This window comes from Rhamphochromis sp. 'chilingali' (assembly GCF_963969265.1).
Source record: "Rhamphochromis sp. 'chilingali' genome assembly, chromosome: 2".
Classification (NCBI taxonomy): Eukaryota; Metazoa; Chordata; class Actinopteri; order Cichliformes; family Cichlidae; genus Rhamphochromis; species Rhamphochromis sp. 'chilingali'.
This window is the reverse complement of record NC_137930.1, coordinates 52,470,729-52,497,109: the sequence shown is the minus strand read 5'-3', so window position 1 is coordinate 52,497,109 and position 26,381 is coordinate 52,470,729. Positions and strand designations below refer to the sequence as shown.

At 40.5% G+C, this 26,381-nt stretch overlaps 1 protein-coding gene across 4 annotated transcripts in view; it reads left to right on the top strand.

The window, feature by feature from the left end:
- The first annotated feature begins 5,998 nt into the window (after window positions 1-5,998).
- Window positions 5,999-26,381, top strand: part of cntn1a (contactin 1a) — a 65,225-nt gene continuing 44,842 nt past the window's right edge. For 2 of the 4 annotated variants that reach the window (XM_080875144.1, XM_080875143.1), the window contains exon 1: window positions 22,841-22,963. In XM_080875144.1, coding sequence (XP_080731270.1) covers window positions 22,861-22,963 — 103 coding nt within the window. In that variant the 5' untranslated portion in view covers window positions 22,841-22,860. Of the gene's footprint in view, window positions 6,134-22,840; window positions 22,964-23,500; window positions 23,689-26,381 lie in introns of those variants that run through there. The other 2 variants (XM_080875145.1, XM_080875148.1) reach the window with 2 other exon arrangements.

Below are 26,381 nucleotides of genomic sequence, written 5' to 3'. Positions count from 1 at the left end.
ATGTAATATTTTTTTTCCTTTTAGTGAAAGTATGGAACTCAAGCTGCAGGAAATAATGAATGAATAAATAACTATCTGTTTTCAGGCTTAAAATGTCATTGCCTTGTCATGCTGTGAATGCATTTAAATTCAGTACTCCATAACAAACACTGTCTTGAGTCTTAATTGCTGCATAATTTCTGATTTCTGATTCAGCTCATAACAATACCACATAATAAAAACCGTGTACCATTTTCAGTTTGGCTATCAAAATCACTTTGGTGAGGCTTCTAAAAACTCAGATATGTAAAAAGGTCAAGTTTGTATTGAGATAATTTTAATAAGTGCTAGTTAATAGACAATAAGTAGCTACTGGATCGTAGTTAATAAAATACAGTTGTTAACATGATAGATTCGATTTTATTTATATACCACTAAATAACACCAGTCATCCCAAGGTGCATTATATTATAAGGTAGAAACCCTACAAACAGACAAGCCTATATGAGCAAGTACTTGGCAACAGTGGGAAAGAAAAAGTCATTTTTATCAGGAAAAAACCTCTCCCAGAAACAGGATTCAATGAAGGATTTAAAATTCCTTTCTGGATTTAACAGGGAACCAATGAAGAGAAGTCAATGACCAGAACAGAGTTCAAAATTCCTCGAAGTGTTGTTTGAGGGCAAGTAATGCCATTAATTGTCAATAACTTTTTTCATTTTTAGAAGCAGGAATTGGAGGTTAACAAGGTCTTTATGTCTTTAAGACATTCCTGCAGTTTAGCTAACTGATGTGTCTCATCTGGCTTCATGGTTTGAAAAAGTTGGGTCATCTGCATAGCAATGAAAATTTATGATATGGCTTCTCATGATACTGCCAAAGGGAAGCTAGAGAACTAAACATTAATATTACTAAGGAACTTATTAATATTATTGTGTAAAGAAGTCTACCCATTTACATGAACAAATTGTAGTCTATTAGGTAAATGTGATTCAAACAACTGCTCTGTAATAGAATATTATAGTCGATAGTATCGAATACTGCAGCTGGAGTACAAGCACAGAAATAAGTCCACGGTCAGTGTCCATAAGAAGAGTATAAATTTAGCACTAAAGCATGGCTCATAAGCGTGGCATCTACAAGCATGACATCCAAGTGCACTTCAGACCCATCCACACAATCAGATAAAAACTTGTTCATCCCAAAGACAAAACTCCCAACCACAATGTAAACAACATGGTATATGGTGTGCACTGCAGCGACGAATGCTTAGACCTCTACCCTGGAGAAACCAAACAGCCACTGCATAAATGCATGGTACATAGAAGAATCACCTCGACAGGACAAGACTCAGCTGTACATCTGCATCTAAAGGATAAAGGTCACTCTTTCGAGGTCGCCAATGTTCACGTTTCAGACAGAGAAGACCGATGGTTTGAAAGAGGAGGGGAAGAAGTCATCTATGTCCACTGTGAACGACTATCCGTGAACACAGGAGATGGCTCACGACACCAACTGTCTGCCACCTACAGTGCAGTTTTGAGATCCCTTCCCAGGCGCCTTAACGTCACATCTCACACAATAGGTTGAGGGAAGGTCTCACAATGGTTTCACTCGAAACCTCTGCTGATGATGACCCACACCTTCATGTGATGAGGCACAACTCTTAACTAAAGCTGTTTCTATACTCTGATGGTTAAAATTTTATTTGTGAAGAAATTCATTAAGTTGTTACTAGTTAAGGTTAATGGACTAATGGAAGAGTCAGTGGAGCTCTGACTCTTGTCAGCCTGGCTACAGTGAAAAGAAGTAAGCTGGGGTTGTTCTTATTTTCTTCATTCAGAGATGAATAGTAAGCTTGCTTAATTTTGAAAAATAGATCAATATTAATGAGACGTAATTTCCTCTTCAACTTATGAATTCTCTGCTTTAAGATGTGCGTTTGTGAGTTATAATTCGGAGTCAAGCACTTATTTTTCAAAAGGAGCCGCTGTATCCATCATCCACAGTGAGGATGCAGAGTTTAGATAACTGCTCTGTGCTGTGTTGCTGTATTGACTTAAATCTTAAATCTTCAAATGGGCTCTTGGATATTGGACCGTGAAATTAGCCAAATGATCTAAACTGCATCAATGAATGTACATTGAGCAAAAGCTGAGAAACAGACTAATATGGATACTTCCTGAAACTCCTTGGGGAAGCCTCTATAGGGTCTTTTGCAACACAGTAGTTGGACTCCACCTTTTTGGAGCTTACTCGTGGCCACTTCCATCATGGGCACTATCAAGAAATATTGAGATAGCAACCCACCATCTGGTGCTTTATCACACAGCAGTGGTGTCAAGAAGCAGGGAAGCTTGCTATCTAGTGTCTTGAAAATACTTGGGGGGGGTCCAAAATGAGACCTGGTCACGGGGAGAATATGAAAAAAAAATGAACTGTTGTGAATTGCAACTGGAACAAAGGCTATATTATTTAAAATAAACAGCATTCTCCGAGCAGCAGTGGTGATCTCAATGACCTTATGACCTTCAGCCACAGGACTTGTCTGTCAATTTGTTTCCATTTGACAGATTTTACCTCTTGACTTTACTGCCATCTAGTGACGTGAGGCAATTACACCGATGGCTGGAGTAAGCAACAGGCTTTTAAAAGCTTACTGGCAAATGCACAGTCTGCATGATGCAAACTGTCAACAAAACTATTTTAATGATGCTGTAAAAAGAGAAAATGCCACATATGTATATCCCCTTACCGAATAGTGTAGTCAAATTACAATCCGCACAATCACTCTACATTTTAGCTGAAAGCCTATGAAGTTGTTAGTCCTTCTGTTAACATCCCTAGTCCTCGAATAGCTGGACTTCCTGTAAGAGGCTTATTCCATGGCAGCAGAATCACATTATTTGTCTGTTGATTGGCAATCATTACCATCAAACAAGCAGCTGCCCCATTACCCTCCTGGTCTCCACCAACCATCTCACCAGCCTCCCTTCCCGCTGCTTCAAAGTCACCCCCCTCCTCCATTTTCCCATTCATCATTCAGTCTTCAGTGGATTCATCCTGTGTTGGCTGTACGTCTGCCATAGCACCCATTAACCGTTCCCAGATCTGTCTGTGTCCAGGACTTTGATTTATCACTGAGTAGAAAGCCTGGTTTAAATTGATCTACAGCTGGTTTATGTCTACTTCCAATAGGGAAAAAATATCATTACACAGCCTTCTTGTGATCCTCTGTTTTCAAACAACCTGCAAACAGCTTTAAAGCAGCCCATTTGCATACCAGATGCTAAGAGTCTTTAAGCATCCATGTAAGTTATGAAGAATCAAGGATATGAAACGAGGGTGTTAGAAAAGCATCAACATTTAGTTTCTGATACATTTTAAGTGTGTGCTAAGCTTCAGGGGGTCTGTTCTTTTGTATGTAAGTGACAGAGCCTTTGTGTCTCTTTATGTAAATTTGCCCTATTCTGAAGCTTTGAGAGCTGGGGTGGATAATTGTTTATGATTATTCTGTGACATTTCCATATGGCTGACAAATGGTTAGCCAACACATAGTCACATACACACATGCGCATTACGCAGACACACACACACACACACACACACACACATCTGTCAAGACTAAGTATTTTTAGCCTGACTGGTAGATTTGTTTAACCTGAAATTGAAAACCACAGCAGTAGGAGTGAAATCATCTCTTCTCGGATGAATATGAGTGTATCCAAATAACTGTTTTCCTTTAGGTGGGGGGAATGAGCTCATGTGGTGGGAGTTTTTACTGAACAAAAATGAGTGTTTTGTTCTATTGATCTGGTATTAACTATCTCTAAAAACCCATCCCCCATTTTTTTTTATTATCAAGATTACACCAGGATAATAACCTTTCCACACCCTGATTCTTATTCCCTGTGCACCCCCGACTATATCCCATGTGTATTTGGGTTGATGGGTGGGGGTTACCTTTGCACGGGCCCCTGTGGAGATCACGGAGGCTAAATTACATTTACCCCCCCTCCTCCCATGCTTCTTCGTGTCCCTCTTTCCTCCTCCCCCTTTGCCAGGCAGATAGATGTCAGCCACCCATTCTTTCCAGACAGCAGGGTGTTTGCCGTTCCTCTTATCCACCCCAGATACCGACCTTGTAACATTCTAATTCACCAGCAGGATCTGTCTCTATTTGCACTGCCATGTTGTAAGAGGAACAACAGTGCTTGTCTTTGGGTTGAAGACAACTAGAGCTTGGATAACCCTAATGCAGAATAATATCCTTTTGGGCCATGCACTACACTACTGTATTTGGCTGCCATAAATTTCTTCAGTCTTACCAAGTCCCTTCGGCTTGGTGATTTTCTATGGAGTGTCATGATTTTAATGATATATCCACTGAGTTGCCATCTGAGAGGAAACAATCGCTTCTTGATTAAAAGTCTGAATAATAACTATATCTCTGGGGAACAAAGCTGCTACACTCAGCTTGATCTGCCTTTTACATTGAGGGCCATACCCTCAATGTAAAGTCCGTTTCTGATCACACTAAAAAAAGAAGAAGGCATAAAAAAAACTTCTTTGATATCTTAGCCAGAGAGGCTAAGTCCTTCAATTAATTCTGCCCTGCTCTTTCTCAAGGATTCCTGCATTATTTATAGGCTTCTGCCACCGCAGATTATTACTTGGCGTTTGGTGTTTACATCCAAGATTTAGATCTAATCCCAGGGGATTGAGATGGTTTCATGTTTAGACTGACACATGGGCAAGGCGTTGTAATTAGTAGAGGTGCCCTTTTGATATCGGCACGATGAACAACAAGCTGACAGTTAATATGCAGACTGCCGTCACACTCGTTTCTCAGCAGTGTGCAGACACGCAGATCAATTTATCCATCCAAGATTTACGATTTTTTGTCTGAGAGTTTAGCTGCAAGCCCAAAACAGCGGATGGAATTTTTAGTTTGTGGCACAGCACAAATCATCCAACAAGCACATTAAAAATCAGCTTCCAAGTGCACATATGCATTGCAAAATAAACACTATTCCATAGGAACCAGTTTGTCTTAAAAAAGTTTTCTGTGTGCATACATTTCAGTCGGTAAAGCAGAACTGATGACCGATGAAGGGCTGAGATATTTATTTATACGTCCGTGTTTTGTTATTTATTTCTTGGAGGCAGACAAATTTGATTCTCATTCATTAAAACTGGTCTCAAAGTATTCGACAAATCCTCTGTGCAGCAAAAGCAGAACAAAAGATATCAGAGAGCAAGTGTTAACTGATGGGACTCAGGTGTATGAGACTGGTCCAGTTAGGGATGAGACCACTGAAGGTTAATGTTGGCATCACGTGAGAGATGGTAGAGGGATGGAGGTTAACCAAATCTAGCAACAGGAACTATAGTTTTTTCTGTCTTTGCCACCAGTAATGAGCTGTAGGGAACTGTACTTAATACCCACAGATGTTTAAAATGTGTAGGTTATTCAAGAACACTACATTTTCGGAGCAACCAAATTCATTATTCATCCCGTTTATTAGTTAAAAACAAACTGATCTGTGCATGTACATGCATTAATATCTGGGACAGACTCCAAGGAGAGAAGATCAGAGTTAAAAGATAGTGAGTATTGAACTGAGGCAAACGCTTAGCAGTCAAAAATTACTTCAAATGGGCTTCATTTGCTTATGTCTGCTGGATGTCAGAATGTGCTGCTGAGTTTTAATATGTATCATTTCATTTACTTTTTTTTTAAAGGGCAAAAGGGGAAAACATATCTCAAGAAGATATATAAATCATGTTCTCCCTCATTTAAATCAAGAAGAGATCTAAAACTTCCCAGTAGGCGACAGAATAAATTATTTTAATACAGCCCCTTTATCATTTTATGTTAAATAATAACTAAAGAAAAACTTCATGGGCTGCTCTGATCTGAAAGTGGTCTGGGCTTCACTGCGGGGTCCACTGTGGTCATGTGGAACGAGCAGGTCTAGCGCCCCCCTAAGTCAGCCGCCATAACCCTTCTTTCAGTCCACGGGGACAGGACCGCGGCTCCGTCAGTTTCTTTCCCTGATCTTGAGCGCCCGGCGATGCGGTGCTGAGCAGGTGTGAGCATCCTGAAGGACACAACGGACGGACGGACGGACGCAGTTGCCCGCTACGCAAGGTAAGGACGAGGAGAGCGCTGAGCAGACAGCGTGAGAACTGATTTTTTGACATTATTTCAGAAGAAGCCGGGTGCAGCTTTTTTTTTGACAGCTGGGAAATCAGCGTTGTTTACAACGGGCAAGTGGGATGCGCGGATGAGATTGAGCTCATTCAGCCGCCCGCAATGCAGAAATATGTAACGATTTGGACACGAAAAAGACAAAAAACCCAAAAAGAATTTATGATTTTTTTGCATGTAGATCCAGACAGATAACGTGATCAATATGATCGCGGCGTGCGTGGCGGGGATGCTGCTTTTTTAGCATCTGTACATCCTGACCTCCCAAAACACACTCGATGGTGGGTTCGTGATGTGTTTTCCCCTTTTTTGCGCATCTGTTTTGAAGTAATAAGTCCGAACGTATAAGTCAAGATAAATGAAAACACGCCAGAGGCCATATCCTGGTAGCGCTGCACATACCGATGATGATTCAAACTACTGGCTCCCTCGCAGCCAAGAAATTATGAAGAGGCATCCGTAAACACTTTGATCTGGGGTGGGAGTATAACCCACTTCCCGGTTTCAGCACCACGATTGATTGAGACTAATGGCTGTATGTCATCTTTACCAGCAGACTGAGCCGTAACGCTTCGTAATGGCCCATTGCAGGGTCTTTCTGTCAGGTGCTGGAGACGGAGTCATGGGCGCGTCCTGACTCACCAGACTAGGTTTTAGTGAAGAGGAACTGCTCATGTTATGTTGGTAAACTCAGGCTTAGAGACTCAACAGGGGCTTTTGGGACATTTATAAAGAGACTTCCAACATGTAGCCTGAATATTAATAATAAAAAAAATACATAAAATGTGTATAAAATTGCACTCATTGGGGACACAGTCCAATTATGTATATAAAAAAATCCCAGATATGATGATTCATGACATACATTGGTATTCTGCATATGTATGGGGCTCACCACGGATTGGAGAATATTGTAACCTATGAGCTCATTAATAGCAGCAGTGGCTCAAGTCTGGCAAAAAATAACTGACATCGTTAAGACTGCCTGATCTATGTCTCCATGACTACTGAATAACTTAATGTCTTGGCTTTTACACTGCTATAGTATTCATTACGATGTTAAAGAGTGGCCCCAATGAACTGCTTTGATTGGCGGTCAGGGCAAAAGATATTTTAAGCAGCCACAACTTTGCATTATGTGGTTCACAGTGTAATTACTCGAAGTATTTTCAGGTTATTTGCTGAGGTTTGAAAATCCTCTGTGAATAGGCTAGATATTTCTGGCCTACATTTTCATTCTGACTTTGTTTACACCACTCATTGCAAGTGAAGGATTGTTCACTGTGTGTGTCCTGGCTGAATCAGAGCTCTAATGTGGCACAAAATGTCACAGGGATTCCATTGGCGCCTGTCAGGTGGCGAGCTTTATGAATCTTGTAAGCTTGCTGCTGTTAATGCATTCTGTGCTACCCCGTGGACACCCCGAGGACAGACACTCTCCTCCAAGTGAATGAATTTACTCTTCACAGAAGTAGGCTATCCTTGTGTGTGCAAAGTAGCATCTTGCGTTTTATCCCCTGGCTCCACAGCAAAATGTCTCTGTTCTGAATTTTGAAATAAGCTGTTCTCTGCCAGCACACTGGCCCGGCATACCACAGTATCCTGTAAGATGTCCCTGGTTTTTGATGCGTGTCGGCGTCACAGGACAGGCTCAGCCTCCATTAGTGTCACAGTCAAATAACTCAACATAAACATGCACTTACAGTATTTCTTCTTTGGTTTGAAGCATCAGTCACATGTATCTGCAATGTATTGATGTAGACAGGTGAACCTCACCTGAGGCAGAAGATAGAGCTGGCCTGAATGTGAACTTTCCCATCGAGACTTTGCTTCACTCAACATCTAACTTGTGAATATGAGAATGAGGGAGAGAAATGGTCTTTTCTTATCTGGGATTTAGCCTTTTTATTTTATTTTACTGCAGACATATTATGAGACTTTTATATGAAAATAAGGCACAAAGAGATTTTTGGTTCATTCCCCTTGTCCTTAAAACACTACTCGCTTGATATGAGCATCAAAAAGAACCTTGGATGTTTTCAATCTAAGATTTGAGAGTCCCTTTAGGAGATTAGATTGTTTCCAGATGTCCTTCCAAGCCTTGCACTACAAATTCCTGGACCGGAGCATTAGCCTAACTGAAGAAGATAGATTTGACCTTTGATTTTCACAAAAACACGCTAAACTGATTGGCAACAATAGCATTTGGCAGCAGTAGGACAAGTTTGTTAGATGCTGTTTGTTCTCTCACATTGAGTGCTGTGTCAGATACGCTGAAGGGAATACATCTTGTAGACTTGCCTCATTGTAAGGGTGAATGTGCTACGAGAGGATGCAGCGGGACGAGACAGCCCATGACGTTGAACACTGTGCGAGGAACACGCGCACAAACGCCGCTCTTTCTTGCTGTCTTTGCTGTAAGAGTGCTTCTCTGTGTCCTGCTGACAAAACGTGAAATGCTGTCGTCTTGATGCTTTCCATAGATTGCTCAGCAATTTACACACCATCAATCAATAGCGAGCTTCACTAATGGTACGGTGGTGAGGCAGAGAGACATGACGTCTTCTGTGCTTGCCTGGAGACAGACCTCTCTGTTCATAGTTTAGAACTAGAATGGGCTTCAGTATCCATCTGCCATCCTTGGCTATCTGAATACAGTTTTCACTAGGCATGATTCTGCCAGTGTATGCTGCACCCTGCTCTCTGCATGCTTTTTATCATATAGATCCTATATAGAAAGACAGCACTACCAAGAACTCATAAGCATAGTGGATATTTGCACACCACGTGTTGCTAACCCATCTAATTTGTGCAATTCTATAAAGCTAATGCAAGTGTAATTGTATTCAGCTGCACTTACAGTGTTGTAATGGGATGATACTTATTTATTTTGCAGAGCCATTAGGGAGATATAAGAGCCGTGCAGGTTAGAACTGAAGCCAAATCACAAATCACTTTGGTTTTGCTGGTTTTGTCTTCTCAAATGTAAGAAGTTAGTGTTTCTTTTGTCAGATGTGATATCAAATTGAATGCCAGTGTGTGGTGTCTAACACCTTAGTCTAAAATCTTCAGTTGGGTCCTGTTTACTGAGAAGGCCAAAGCATATCATTATAGACTGTATATAAATATGGATACAGGGCTCTCAAAGGCAAATCTGCATTCTTTTTAATGTCCAACAGGTGGCGAATCCCCTGGTAGCAGAAATCAGAGCGTAAAAGTCTCAGAAAAAGAATAGATTCATTTTGACCTCAGTAAAATAAATAAATGAATTTATGGTTTAACTCACTAGTTAAAAGCCTTATTTAATACAACATGATTCACATGCATTATTTTCATATATAGTGTACATCATGCCCTTTTGGTGGAGGCATTCTCATTGTCCAAAAGCCGATTCCCTCCAAGACAGATATGTCATTGATCAGGTCAGCTTGTGAGATTTGCTGTAACCCTTTTCTCTACGGTGACAAGCGAACCCAATCCATGCTAGCAAAAGACCCCACAGAGAAATACAGAGCCACAGAAACCCCTTGCTGTAGGAGTCCAGAGTTTAGGCCTTTTCTTTCATTGGTGTGTTTAGTCTTACAGCACTCATTTACAGCTCATTCACTTACAGCACTACTGTTACTCCTGTGAATCTGATGATAATAATGCTCCAGGAGGCTACTTATTTCTAATTCCAAGCCAATGCTGCCTATGAACAATTAATCATCTACACTGGATTTAGCTTGTATGATTTTTAAAATGTGACTGACTCTCTAGAACAGGGGTGGGCAATCTCAGTCCACGAGGGCCGGTGTCCCTGCAGGTTTTAGATGTGTCCTCGAACCAACACAGCTGATTTAAATGGCTAAATTAGCTCCTCAACATGTCCTGAAGTTCTCCAGAGGCCTGGTAACGAACTAATCATGTGATTCAGGTGTGTTGACCCAAGGTGAGATCTAAAACCTGCAGGGACACCAGCCCTCGTGGACTGAGATTGCCCACCCCTGCTCTAGAAAGATATGATTTGCATCTGGCATGTCTACTTCATGATTTAAAAAAAGAGGCTACAACCTGCATGAACAGCCTTCTGTTAGTTTACACAAACGCGGAACAATACTAAAGATAAAAATAGATTTTTTTGATATCACCTGCTAAATGACATGTCTATTTATAGCGTTGAAGATCCCGGTGAAGGACAAAGATAGGAAAACAAAAAAGAAATGACTTAGTTTATTTATTTTTTTACCCTTTGTATAGCTGTTCTTCTTCGTGTAATCTATGTGACTCTGCTAAGTGCTGAGTTGGCTCATGTGGTTCTTCTGGTTTGTTTTGCAAATGCAGACTGGAGTGGTTTAGTTCTAAAGACAGAAAAATAAGCTACCCTCAAGATATGTATATATAGAAAAAGAGATATAAAATTTGTTATCTTCTTCTAATCTGTGTGAGTCTGCATAAAGTGGCAAGCTTCTTTAGTAATGCATGGTTCTTCCTGTTTATCTGTCTGCCCAAAGTGACGTGTCACTGGTGGACAGATAAACATTATCTTAATTTTCATTAAGATAATGCAGACCAGACAAGCAGGTAGCATCAGTTATCTCCCCCTTCCACTTAAAAAGGGTGGATATCGATCAGTGTTATCAAAGTGTTATCGCACGCATACAGGATGAGTAGAAGAAGAAGAGCCATCTTTAGCTTTTTGGGGTAAGTTAAGAGAGTAATTTAGATAAAATAAAAAAAATAAAGATGAAAAAACATTTATAAAATTTAGAACATTTAGTTCTAGAACATCTGTACCTCATAAAATATATATTTTTCAGCAAGTCGATGATCTTGGTGACATTTAAGAGGAGTTTAAATCTGTAATTAGGTTAAATCTGACAAGATTTCATTTCTTTTCTCTGATGTTTCACTTGGTTTTCTCTGAGATATTTTTAGGCTTTATAATCAAAGTAAATCTTATGGGATTTATCCAGTCAATTAGAGCAAGATTACAAATGTGTGCTCCTGTGAACAGGAATTTTCTTTTAGGTTATTTCTGATAATATTTGTCTTCCTTCATTATGGTGCCAGCCCTAAACATTGTTTGTTTCCTCATTAGCAGAGCAACCCTCATCTATCTTGATGATATTTCATTTATGCAGTAATATGAAGAGTTCATTAAATAGTTCATTACAGCTCAGTTCTTTTCAGCTTGTATTTAAGTGTTTAGTATTTAATAATGATAAAGAGTTTAAGCTATCACTTTGCAAGGTTACCAAATTCAGAGGACAGTTTTCTCTAATGGAGTAGTCAATTTCAGACCTCTCTTTGTGACTGGGTCTTAATTATACCACTTTTTAAAGTCTCAGATTGCCCCCTTTTCTATTTAGCTAAGCAGAAATATTATGTTACACGCAGTGGACTCACTTCCCACGTGGGAGCCTAGAGCCATCTGTTTTTGCACCTTTGTAGGTGTAGTCAGATACTTTGTTTACAGGGATGCTGAGAAGCTGTGCAGCCAAACAACTCGGTGCTCTATTTCGGTCCTGTACGAGATGACTTTCGATTGCAATTTGAAAATCAGCAGAGCGTGTCTGATGTATTCACTGGGATTTCTAACCAGAGGGTTACAATGAAAATCTTGTTTACAAGGAAATTCCCAATCTGTTGAGATTTTAATTTATGTCACTGTGTTACAAAGCATGTTAATAAATTGCAAATCGTAAGGAATCAGAAGCATTTTGTGAAGAAGAAAATGAATGACTTTTGGCACAGAGCAGAGATGTTTTGCATGTTTAAAAACTTGAAAAAAAGTATCTTTTTTTGCCAGCATGTGTACACTACATATAACTAGGTTACATTTCCTCTATAATCTGCACATAAAATCTAGCATTTAGCATTATTTTTTGAGGAACTGAATTTAACCCTTATGGTTTTCCACAGGTTGACTGCTTTGGGCTGTTATACTTACAGTTTGCTAACAAGTTTTTATCAACTTGAAAAAGGGGAGCTTTATACCCCTGTGTGTGCACAGATTGCTGCATCTTTCGAGTACGCTTGAAGTCCACTTGGATGCATGCAGAGCTGGTGCCCTTGTGAGGTAGTGGGATGAACAAATCAGTGTGATCACAACAAAGTGGAGGTTTTGGGGGTGAAAGTTCAGTGCCTCACGTGTACTCTTCGATGAAGATATTTTTACCACTCTGGCCAAAGTGGATCCTCAGGTACTCACCGATGCAAAAAGTATAACCCTAGCTTCACCCCGTCTCTGCTCTTTCACGCTCCGTGCTTCACTCCAACTCTCTCACTCACAAACAAGGTGAACTAGACTCAAACACACTCGGGGGAACAGCAGATCACAGGAGAGAAACTAGCACAAATGTAAATGCCTGGAGTACTCCCAGACTGAGCTGAAATAAAATGAGCGCACATAGATTAAGTAAATAATTGAAACATTGAATTTTTTTAGCTGCTTGGTGGAGCAGGAGGAATGGTTCTTGGAAAACACTGAAGCTATTTAATCAGTGTTCATTATGAGCGTGTGAAAGTTAAACTTTAATTGCTTGCATTGTTATGTTATAGCGCTGAGGACAAAGAAGTTGGTGGACTGAACGCCCCCTATTAAGTATGAAAGTGTCTTTTTCGGTGGGGCCTTGCTGCTCTTGGGGCCTTTGAGCAAGGCCTGTTGCTATGGTGCTGTGAGCATGTGTGGAGGACAAGAACTCAAATTCATCTGCATGCTAGTTCAGCCTGCAAGGCTTCCAAGCATGACTACACTCTTCTCCATATAGCACTGCCTTTCATGTATACTATATGCTGTTTTTCATGCTAGCTGACTAAAAGCTGCCTCAAGGTGATGATGCATGCACTGTTGCCTTGACAGCATACTAAACCGGAGCTATGAAAGCTATGGAAAAACAGTGGCCTGTTGGAGATGACAGAATGAGAGGGTCAGTGAAGATTTTTGCATTAACCCAAAGTGTCCTTGGTAAGATGTATCTTAGTTCTTTAGCTTATTAAGGCCCTAAACTTCGGGGTGAGGGATTGTAGAACTGTAAGTAATAGAAGGCTAATAGCAGAAAGAGCCCCAAGGGAAAGGCTTCCTGGTACGTGGCTCGAATACTGAAGAAGTTGATCTCTCAGGAAGCCTAATTATACGTTTAGGGGCACCCTGTTTTTCCCCTTTCTGGACAGCTGGACAGCTAAATTGTTTGTGGATCAATAGTTTAGCTTCCTATTGGCTACACAGAGTGAGTGAAGTGCATTTAAACCTAAGAAATCCCATTACCCTTGACAGAGATGGGAAGTATAGCACTAGAAGCCTCAGCAAGTGCTACTGCATTGTCCATTATTCAATCTGTTCTGTTTGCTTACCTGCTCTTTTTATTGCTTAGACTACTCATACTAATGTTACACATATGAATTGTGGCTTTCTATTTCCATCTTCACTGCTATTAAATTTAATTTGTAAGTTTTGGTCAAATTATACATGCAATCATGGACATCAGTGTCATGGTAGTTCTGGGTTTTTTTAGTGTTTTGTTTCAAGTTGATTTCAAATGATTGTACAGGAGACATCCTTAATGGCTTTAAAAAAGATAAGACTTTGAACAAGTTTGAAAATTATTTTTGCACTTTCTCTAATCCACATAGGATTAAAAGTATAATTACAGAGCCAAAAGTGAACCTCGGCCCTAAATATTAGGTTAAATGTACCTTTGCAAGTTGCACATACTTGCTCCAGATCTTTTTGATAGCCACCAACAAGTTTCTCATATAATTATTGCTGAATATTTTTTGGGATTTTGGGAAGGCCATTTCAGCAGCTTAATGTTAGCCTGCTTTGCCCATTCCAAAACCAATTCTGATATGCGTTTGGGTTCATTGTCCTGTTGGAACACCCAGTTGTGCGTAAGTTTCAATTATAGCTGTTGTTTTAGCTGTTAATTTGAGGTGAAGTCGATTTGGGAGGTCATTCGACTTCTACATAATGCCAAAGTCTGAGTCAGATAATGGCAAATTGCAGTTGCTTATAAATGCCCAACTGAGCTTCTGGAATGGACGTCTCAAAGCCTCAACTGACCTTTGCCCTAATGGAAATTTGTGGACTTAAAAGTAGAGTTGATCTCCAAAAAAACCAACTAATTTAATTGAATTCTACCAATTCTGCCAAGAAGAGTTTTCAAATATGCAACCAGAATTATGCTAAAAGGTTGTTGATGGATACCAAAAGCATCTGGTCGAGGTGCAAGTTGCTAATGGACATTCAACCCAATATTAGTGGTGCAATATGTCAAGCCAAACAAGTCAAATAAATCCAGAAGAATCCAGAAGGCCCACAAACTGCCATAATAATCATGCCCATGATGAGTGTATGTAAACCTCTGACTCGAGTTGTATGTCCATTAGGTTATATTTTTTAAATTATGCACCATGCTACGTATGTTTAAAATCACTCACTGGATGCCGTAATTGCCTCTCACAGAGAGCTCTTCACTAAGAGGATCGGTTAAAAGTTATAATGCAGTGTTGTGTTCCCTTTCAGGCCTTCTGGCTGTATATTACTGTTACTTATTTTTACCGGAGCTTGTCTGTATTGATTTAACACTTTAGAATTGTTTTGAAAGCCTGTTGTTATTCACTCCTTCTCTCAAGCAATGTAAATGGCAGAAGGAGAAAGAGGCAGTGAGTGAAGGGCTGCTGAAGGCATTATGAGAAACAGAACAAAACAGTTGGATCTCTACCTTCATTCCTCAGATCAGTGTAACCGCAGATAAAAGCTGTAGCTGTTGCGGGCTGTGGCATGCCACTGTCCTCTTCTGGCTCCTTTGCTGTGCTGCCCTGTGGTTGTATTTTACTGGTGCTAGTTCCTATGTCCTCGGCTGGATCTCTGCATGAAGAGCCCATTGATGAGAGCAGCATTAGCATTCGGTGTAGGTGAGACTGACAAACAGGTCGGTTTTCCATTTCACACTAACAGACCTGGTTTCTCTGGATCCTCTCAAAGGGTCTCAAATCAGCCCCCTTGCTGCATAGCTAATGAGTGTGAATAAAAGCAGTCAAAGAATGCTTATATAGTCTTTCCTAGCCCAAGGAGTGTACTCTTTGTATAAGTCCTTGCCGTGCCAGCTGACACATCAGGGCCGCACTATTTCACTGGCTCGACATTGTCACATTTGGCTCACAAACTCACAAGGTGATGTAACAACCTGCGTCATGTTTTCTCATAGCACTAACGGTAGAATACAGCAGCACTAATAGCTTCCGACGAATTACTCTAAAATGTCCCTAAACAAAAGTTGTTCTTTTAAGTTGGCATATCATTATTCAGATCTGAAAACCAGCGTTCTGGGAAATGTGTCTGACTTATGCGTGCAACTTGTGCACTAATTATCCTCCACATCCTTTTCCTTGGCTGAGTTTGTAGCTGGAGGAGCTTCTGTTGCAATCTGCTAATTCATGCTGCTGACACTATTCTCACATTTTCCTTAGCAACAACAAATTGCCCCCAAGAATAAGTGGCCAATATTGCCCCGTGAAGAATAACACATGCCTTCTCGGTGTTCTCGGCCTCTCTTTTAATTGTCATGAGTCAGACTAGTGCTCGCTAAGACATCCAAGTGAGAGTGGTTGAGAGAGAAAAGGAAAAAAAGAGAGACAGAGAAGGGGCAGTCAGCTTTTAATTAAAGATATGTTATTCTACTTTTGCTCATTTCAGCCTTGCTGTAATGGAATTCAAATGAACAATAAACGGGTGAAGATACAGCTGATTATCGTCTGTCTAGACAGAGGAAGGTTCCGGCAAAATATTTCTCACATCATGAGCGAAAATAAGTTGTACATCATACACAGCGTGGAAGTCGTAGTTCACTAGGGCACTGCAGTGGACAGCTTCCATACTGCATGTGTTGAGCCTCATGGTGAAATGTGTCAGTAGAATAGCACAGAATAGTGTCACAGGCTGGATTATTCATGAGGACGATGTAATGGCAGTGTGTGGAGGAAAGGGCACCCAGAGGTGAATCTGACTGGGAGAAAGACAGCTAAATCCCCCCCTGTTTTTTTTTTTTTTTTTGGTGGTCTTTTCACACGTGCCCCACACCACAGTTGCCATACTCTGACTCTTATCTACAACACACAGCTCCACTCATGCTGCACATACAGGGCCACAGTGTGTGGAGGACAGACAGAGTGAAGGGTGCAGTGTCACAGTAAGAAAGCACACAATCCTGTACACACAGCCACAAAAAAACCCCACTGTGTCCACAAAGGATAGAAAGATGAGGAGTTGGACTTCTGTTTAACTCCCTTGCAATAGAGGATAAGAAGACAAGCTAAAACACTGGTGTCCTATATGACTGAGGCGGGGGTGGGGGGTGGGGTTAGTGTTGAAGTGAACAATCAATATTGTTTACATGTCAAACTAATATGATCAGTACTCTTTTTTTTGTCATTTCATGTGAATTTCTTGAAATATGGCTAGTAAACAGTAAACTGTTATGAGTAATTATGCATTATATAAATATCAGTAGTTTAAAAAAAGCTGAATAAATGCTAAGTTAGTCCACGTGAGTCTTAAGAAATATGCTGCCACACAGGAATGGATAAAGCCCAGCAAGATGTAGGTGTGCAGAAATGCAAGGGAGTCAAACAAAGCATTTGTTTGAAGCGTCATATAGTCTTGTAACCTAGTTTAGAGGGTTTTTTTGCTGCTACTTGAGGGAAAGCCAGCTTGATTGGAAATGCTGTATCTGTAGCTGCGTGGGTTGTCTGAGCCTTATCTTTAATAGCAGTTGGACTGTGCACAAACAGCTTTGTACTTGGGAAGAGATGATTTCCTTATGTAAAGTGATAATCTGGTGATCTGAACGCCAGAGAGCTCCCACACATCTGCACCTACTCGTGCTGACATAGCCAACTAGTGTCATGGTTTACCAATTTTGGGTTTGAGGATTTTAGTCCACGCTGCAGAAATATACCTTTTGTGGTCTGACATTGATCTAAGCGCTTATTCTTTTTGCTGCATCTCTCTCTCTCTTTCACCGTCTCTTTGAGGGTTTTTTTGTAAGTGGGCACCTGTTCTGTGTTGTGAGCCATGATCACATGGTGTTACTTGGCCAAAGAGGCACCAAATGACTCAGGTCTTTGCCCAGACTGTTCTCATTGTCAGTCGGCACACACGTTGCTTTCCAACAGGCCATCTGACTGTGGCCATGTGCTCAACAGTAAACACAAGTGAACGGGTATGCTTACAGTTCCGGACGTGAACATGTGGGCTGTATGATGGCGGATGGTCTGCAAGCATTGCATGTCTTAGTTGTCAAATTCAGATTTCTAGCAATCTGAATGAGGGTTCATGCTGACTGTTTTTTGCAACAGGGTGCTCGAGTGCCAAGTCACAGGTGTGTATTATTGCACACACAAATGCACCCATTGAGAGAGACCATAGAGCCTGCAGTGGCACAAGTCGTGAGGGAAGACTTCCTGATGAGTAGGCATGAATATCCATGCCGCTGCTTAAAAGCATCGGCACAGGCCAATACAGTAAATGGAAGTCAAGGGAATAATAAAGCCAGCTTTGTCTTGTCTACTTTGAACTCTGGAGGAGGTGTCTGGGCCTCTTGTTTGAGCTGAAATGCTTTTGGAAAAATTTCAGAAAGGGAAATCTCTAATCTTAAGAAAATCCTTTCATCATATAAATGCAGTGTCGTACAAGGAAGCATATTTTATGGGTATCTCATGTCCTCATTCACTTTTTAATGACTTATTTATCAGCAAGATTGCAGGGTGTTTACATTTCTACCCAACTTGGCATTATGATGTTTCATTTGGGATTCATTGAGTCTGAGTTGGCTTAATGAATCGTTAAGCGGTAAGTCACCAAAGTAAACAACTCAGCATGTGTCTTTTATACCAGAGATCTTGTTAGGCCTGAGCGTGTGCTCTCCCCAACCTCTTACTGTGGTCCAGACAAACAGGCACCAGTGCTGCTCAGAAAGAGAGTGCCAAGGGATTTGTTTCTTACTTTTTCAATTTCTGGAATAATCTGTCATCCATCCACATCCGCCTTGGAGAGAAATATGGAAATAGGCAATATTAGAAGTAAACAAATCTCTGCAGGTCCTGGTGACTTAAAGCTGCAAATTGTTCTGCGCTGCCCTTGGCAAATGGGCTCCTTTTGCATCAAAGCTACAGTAGCAGTGGGAGCCACAATGGGTTCAACAAATTAAATTATCATTCCCAACGCTTGAGCACGTCCACACTCGGCATGAATTTGTTGCCCCTGTCTGCCTTTCCTGTTTTCATTTATTCTTCTGCAGTCTTTATGTGGCTGTGGGGTTTGGCATAAGAATATGGGTGAAGCTGTGGCTATAGGTTCCCCTACAGGGATATATTCTGCAGAGATTATAAAAAATATTAAAAAAATATTTAAAAAGTGTAAATGTGCTCATCCTGAATTCTTCAACAACCCACCACTGATTGGGAAGGACTTGAGTATATATGTGGGATTTGTATTAACTGATTGCTATCCAAAATACATGGGTCTTGATGTATTGAAAACATAATTGTAGTAGTACATTAAATATAGCTTGTATGTTATTATCACAATATTACTACACTGTAATATTGTAATAATAAAACCAATATAAACCCACAAGGGAATTTTTCTTAATGGCGCATGGGGTATAATGCAGACAGAGGGCTTCTCGTAATTGGTCAGTGAGTAAGAGACAAACTGTACATTACACTAATGCACAGTAAACTGTGCACTGCTGTTCAGTAAACTGAAGAGGGGGACCATTTCACATAGTCTTTTTGAGAGAACTAGCAAGACCCCCTCTGATTTTAGATAAAGACGATGACTATGACTTTCCCGTTGTCAGTAAGTCCCTGCTATATGAGGCATCTAGATTCTGGCAAGACTTGTTTGATCACGATCATCCAATAATCCATCTTGTCAGGCTGGTGGGTTTAGATCAATCAGCATGCTGTGAGAACTGACACAACAATAAGTGCTTCACTCCACTGCCTGCTAAATCATTTCACTGTGTTGCTAAGGGACATGAATTCACTGTGGCTAATTCCTGGGCACAAATAATAATTTTTAATTTGCTTGTCTTGAACACGCAGGAATGAGCTTGAAAAAAGTCATTTTTGTCCAAACGTATTGAGACTCTAAACCCCCCCCCCCCCCCCCCCCCCCCCCCCACCAGCTTTACTGACTGTAGAAATGCAGAATAAGACAATTGTTACAACTCACGAGGATAAGCTTTAGATCTCAGTGAGAAACTGTAAAACCAGAAATACTAATAGAAGCACAGGAAGAAATAAATTGTTCTAATCATGCTAATTCTGGTGTCAATGGGTTTTAGGAGTGATGCTAAGGTATGGGTAGCGAATCAATACTGGGTGGCTGATCCACTGTCTTTGATTCATCAGAGCTATTCTGACAAACATCGATTGAGCTCCTGTTGGTTTCTGTTTCCCAGGGATTACTCCGAGTATTATAATGAGTGTGAATTGATTTATAAATGCCAGTGATTGGCTGGTGTCTCACAAACCTGTCCGCAAAGGCATCGCTTTATCTTTTACAGTAAGAAGTACCTGCCTTACTTGCAGCATTCACTGATTCGCATTGAGTCTCAATAGTCATTTTGGCCTTGTGTGCTTGACAGGTATATTTTTGTCTGACATTTCATAATAACTTTTGCCAGTTGTGAAAAAGTCCACTTAAGTATTGAGGTGAGGGATCATTGGAGTCTTCAGCAAACTTGAACTTAAGCATACTACACATTCACACACGTCCACCCACGCACTCAATCGCTCAGTTTTGATTGTCTGAGGTTCTCCTTTAAAGCTGAAGAAAAATACAGAAATTAAGCGGTGTATAGAGAAGAGGACTCTTTGGTCTGACTCTATCAAACTTCTGCAACCCAAGTTGAAGATAACAGCCATCGCGCACACATTAGAAAAGTCTCTGCTAATAGCCCCACTTCAAAACTCCTCTGCTCAGATCTCACCTGCAGCTTATTCACACAGTCTTCTCAGAAGATGAGAATAATGAACACAGAAAAGCCTAACATCGAGAGGCTGGTTGTGAATAGAAAAAGGAGGAGTGATCTGGTGATGCTGTTTTCTGTGAGTCGGGTTAATGCTTTGGTGTACAGTTATTATTCTCGTTAGAGGCTGTCCACTTGCCTATTCTGCTGTTGTGGCAGAGATTAGAGTTGTTTCTCTTTGACCGTTTCTGCACTGAGGGAGGCGGGGAGAGAAAGATAGAGAAGGAGTTTCAAGCTGACAGAACACTTGGCAGCATAAACATGGGACCTGTGTTCTGCGCTATGACCTTGTTTGCTGACGTGTCAGACCAATTTTTCCACTCCAGAAAAAATGCTCGATTGCCACAAGGCAATGGGAGTACTCGTTTTGCTGCTAATCGCTTTGCTCCTCTGGGTCTCTGTGTTGTTGTAAGGATGTTTGTGCATGAGAGAGACGCTACTAAATGGGCTCCCCCACTCTCATGAACACTGCTGGTCCAAATATAGATTTACATAACAATAACAGCAAAATCGCACTGTTACAATCACAAAAAGGTTTCTTCCTGTTAAAAGAAAGTTTTTCCTTTCCACTGTGTCACCACATGCTTGCTTTAGAGCAGGGGTGCCCAATCCCGGTCCTCGAGAGCTACTATCCTGCAGCTTTTAGATGCATCCCTACTCCAACACAGCTGAATCAAATGGTTTGATCTCTTCAGCATGCCATCATGTTTGGCAAAGACCTGATAACAAGCCATTCATTTGATTCAGGTGTGTGGGAACAAGGATGCATCTAAAAGCTGCAGGACGGTAGCTCTCGAGGACCGGGATTGGGCACCCCTGCTTTAGAGGGTCATCTGATTGTTGAGGTTTTTCTTTCTAATGCATATGTTTCCTCTTATAATATAAAGTAAGTTGAGGCAACTGTTGTTGTGATTTTGTGCTATATTAATATTAATAATTGAAATTGAAAGTATTGCATTCAATGTTTTGTTTTATAAAGGCTCATTTTGGCTCAGTTTGAATCCTGATACATGAAGTAATTTGTGTCACACTAAAAAGCTAATTACACTGGAGTGAATGTGCATGTTGTTTTCACATTGCAGCTAAATTGAATATTCAGTTAAGTGGTAAATAATAAACAGCTAATATGGTAAAAAGTTATCGAATGTCAACATTACTGGTTTCAGATGTTATATTGCTAAGTCCTGTATCATATTAATTTCAATTAAATAAATGACTCATTTTTGTAGCATTTTGGAGTTATTGTATGAAGGAACAGCAGGTACAGTAACCTCACGGCTGACTTGAACCAAATGTGTAGCCAACTGGCCACTTAACCACAACGTCAGCTGGTTAAAAATCACATTTTAGCCCATTTTCTCCATTTATTGTGTCCCAGATTTTTGTTATTTGGAATATATATAATGAAGAAAGAATTGGAATTTGAATAAGAAGTGTTATAGGTATGTATTTATCTAAGGTTAATTTAAAAAGTTATCAAATCGTATCACTTGATCACCTCTTCACATTATAGTTCAAACCAAGTTTCTGGCCTTGTTATACAACTGTATTTATGTATAATAAAACGTAATCCTATATGACTACTTTATCTTAAAAGGGCTTCTCTTATGAATTCCAAATATACACAGTGTACTGCTGATGTTATTGCTGCTGTTATACAAATAAACGACACTCACTCTATTACAAAGATGCTGTATGAAAATAAGCTACCATGTCATTTCTTTTCATTTATGTCCGTCTAACTTTTCCTTCACATGACACCCAAAGTTTATCACGTGTGCTCGAAAAGTTATTTTCCAGGCATATTTCTTTCTGTCTTCTTGCATTTAGCCACACACGTTGCATTGTATGCATTTTGCTCAGTGAGCATGAAAATTGCTCCATTTAATGAAGCCCTACTATGTTTACTCAAGATTCAACACTTCTTGGAGTACCAAGAACAACTCGCCAAGCCTTCCTGTAAGGAGGTGGTGCAGGAAGAGAACGACAGATATCCCTTTAGATTTCTGATTTGCCCTACGTATTGTTACATTATAATGCTGCAGGGCGTGACTGACTGCATGTCCAGTCCTAAAAAGAGCAGTATTGTGCTTGTGACATACATCAGTCACTTGAATGCCACTGTTGACCTATATATGAAGGCCTGGGTCAAAGGAGAGACAGGCTGGCCAGAGCACAGAGGAGATATCCTGTTTAATGAACCTTAATGTGGCATGCGTCAGACTGTGGCACACAAATATAACCAAGAGGAAGACACAATTTGTGCGCTACTTTGGTGAAAACTGAGCATAAACAGTTGTGTGTCTTGCATTGTTTCTGATTGTATAATCCAGACCAATGCACTGTGCGTTCTCTGGCTTCATTCAAAGCCAGTGAACGCACTTACTAATTAGATTCATGTACATTTTGACAGTAGAAGACAGAAAAACATGGACCAGCTCCTCGAAGGGGGAAGGGGAACGATGCAGAAGATTTAGTGCAACTCTAAGTCCTATTATCTATGCCTTGATGACTCCTCTGGTGCAATAATCAATACAGGCTGACTGGCACCAGGGACCAGGGTCCACTACAGGAAGAGGATATCTTCAAACCATCCATTATGGATGAGAGAAGAAGTGAAGGGATGGAGAAAACAGGAGATGATAGATGTGGATTGGGCTAAAGGAGAGGGAGAAGAATATGGAAAACAGGATGAGGAAGCGGGAAAAAGAGAAAGTAAACAACATGAGGAAGAGCTCATTCAGAGTGGGTGAGTGGATGAGGCATAAGGTGGAGCCACTGAATGTGCCATGGCTTCTGTTTATTTTTTTATTTCTTTGCTGCACTTGCTCCCTCTGTGAGGCTGGTTCATGCTGTTCTTCCAGTGTGACTGTAAAGTTTATGTCCAGCTGTGGGAATGGACGCAGCCCTCACAGGTATCAAAATTAAATTGTCTTCTTCCCTCCCTCCCACAGCATGCCACCACCTTTGCAGCAAACATTTTGTTTGTAACAACTGTTCTTTCTTCCCCCCTCACAGCTGCATCCTCCCCCGTGGTACATGCTCTAGTCTTCCTCCTCTTTCTTCCTTGTTGTGGTAATTTTGTCCTTCTTGCTGTGGCTGCCGTACCTTCTGGCCACACACACCAATATCAGCCCGAAATATCACTGCAAAAACACTCCACAAACAGCCCCTCCTCTCCCGCATCCTCCTCCTTTTCCACTGTGATGTGAGGTCACAGCTGGGGAGCCCTTTGATTTGAAAGCTCAGTGTACATTTGTGTATGCGATGGAGGGGGCTTCTGCGCTGCTGAGTGCCTGTGATAGAAGGGGTCCAGGATGCCATGACAGCGGTTGGTAGCCAGCACTAGCAGTTTATCCTCAGGCAGGAATATATACAGCCGGCTTCACTGCTGCCAACTCAAGCTAACGGGACTGTACCTGCAAGCGTGTTGGGGTCTCTGTGTGCCTCAGAGCTGTGCGCTCTAGAACAGAGGTGGGTGGCAGAGTAGGCTCAGTGTTTGGTTTGTGTGTATACTGTGTGGTGGAGCCAGAGGAGTGCTTAGAGTTAGGAAGTTTTGCTGGCTTTTTTTTTTTTTTTTTTTTTGCTTATTGCAACTTATGTTTGTGTGTGTGTGTGAGAGAGGGAGCATGTAGCACTGCTGAGCTCTGCTGGCTCTGGGATTCTGTCCTCTGCAGAGGGAATAGCTCATTATCTGCCTCTCAGAATGAAGCATCCTACCTAACACTGCAGTGCTGCACACTGAAAGGATAAACCTATTGAAGCGTTGTATGTGTGTGTGTGCATGTGTATGTGTGGGACTGTACAGGAGTTTGTAAGTTGGTATAAGGAAAGTGGTTGTGTATCCAGCACCCACAGTGTCTGTGTCCTTTTCTGCACACTGTCTCCTTCTTTTGTATATTTATATTTGTTAGTTCAGCACAGATGATTTTCTGGGGCTTGTCTTATTTACATTTCTTACTTAAGGCATTACTTTTCTTATGCATCTTTGGGCTAATATTACAATAAATATTCATTGCTTTATTTCTTTTTTACTGTGTGTGTATGACTGTTACATCATATTGCATTATATGAAACGTGCTTGATATATTCATATTAAGGCTATATCTTTGATATGCTGGGTCTTGGTATGCCTATTAAATCAACAGCCACCTCAAAATATGTATTGTATATGTATTTTGCCCTTGATATGCATTGTTCTAAACACATTATTGTATTTAAACAAAGTTCTAACTGCTTCATAGCTTGCATGGTCCCGTGGTAAGAGTCCACCATCTAGCTCAATTTCTGCATCTTTGTGTGGCACACCTGCATGTGCATATGGTTTTCTAATCAGTGGGTTAAGGTACTACAGTAGAAATCTTTTCAAGCAGCCAAACATTCAACATTCATCCAATCATTAAAAACATAAGAAACCCATTTCTGTTTTTCTGTTGTTTTTTGCTATGCTGTAGTTAAATGAGGGCAGGAATAACATGATTTCATTCACTGGTCTGGATTTAACAATATTTCTGTCAAAATCTGACTTCTGAGGTTGCTTCCTGATTGGTTATCAGGCTGCTGCTGAAAATGATTTAAACTACATAAATACATAATCCTGATGAAGCAAATTTGTAGTATTTTTGGGTGTAGGATTATAGTTCTGTTAGATATGTTAACCTTTAGTGTTAGGAACCCCCTCGCCACACACCTTGAGTGTGTCAACCGTTTGCTGTAACATTTCGTCAGCTGTGCAGAGGTGAAAATGCATCAGGGCGCCGTACTTCAAACTACTCGTTCATCGTGGCTGTTTAGAAAGACACCTTTCATTTCCAGACAGACTTCAAAACTAGTTCTGAGATGCCATAACTCAGCTCATAAAGTCACAGTCTACAGGAAAAAAAAAAGGTATATATCTATGATAATGTATATGTAGATAGATAGATAGTGTCTGTCTCACACAGATCCAGATTTTAAAATATATATATACTACTACTACTACTACTACTACTACTACTACTACTACTACTACTACTACTACTAATAATAATAATAATAATAATAATAATAATAATTTCATTTTCTATCCAGCAATCGGAGTAATCCAACTCTTTGCCTGACAAACAAACGCAACAAGAGCTGAACATCTTTTCCAAGGAACCTTACTTATCTAAACTCTCGACACTACTCACATTAACATGCACACAAAAGCTCTTTCGGGCAGAGTGGGCCCAAGTAGTCCCTTCTCCTAAGTCAAAACCTGGGCAGTTCATTGTGCTTCTGTTCTCTTTGAATGACTCAAAGAGAACAGAAGCAAAAGTACTAAAAGGTTTTTAAGGAGGAACCATATCTGAGTAATCAGGAGTAATTTACGTTGGCTTCAGTTTAAGCATTTGAGAGACTGTATTGTTGCCGGTTCTTATATCCATAAAGCACGAACAGCAGCAGTGGAACTCTGTTACCATTATCTTAGTTTAATACACCAAATCTCAGTCTGTCTCTCCCATGAACTCCTCCTACACAGTCAGGAGTTGAGCAACCAGACTTGGCAAACTGTTACATCTTAGTCTCATCGAGGGTCTTTTCAGTATCTGATATTATGACATCAACATGTTGCCTAGCAACCGTCTCCCAGAGGGCTAAAATGACCAGTTTTTATTTTAGCATTTATGCTCCCATAAAACCTTATAAAAACACTGTATCAGTGTAATTCAGTTCAGTTTATCAATTCATCACAGTTTAGTTCAATTCTATTTTTCCAGTTCAGTTTTGATATATATTAATGTGCAAGACTTGAATATGCCTTTACTTAAATGCTTTTTATGATGCCATCACATTGCCAGGCAACCAGCTAACAACTGACTAAAAGGACATTTATATAGGACAGCAGGACCTGAGCAATTTCCAAACCTGATTTATGCATTTGTGCAAGGTGCATGCACGGGTAAGTGACAGTCATGTTAAGAGAAAAGTTACGCAATCCTCCTTTACTATATGGGTGCATATTCAACAGAACAAAAGTTTGCATATCACCTTTTAACTGTATACTTAACTAGGGTGGACAGTGTCTGGCTGATGAGTGTAATCGTACACTTATCTTTCAGAGAGTAGATGTTTGATGTTCACATTACATTTTTGCTGTATATCTGCATGCAATCTGTCAAACGAGCTCAGATCAAACAATACTG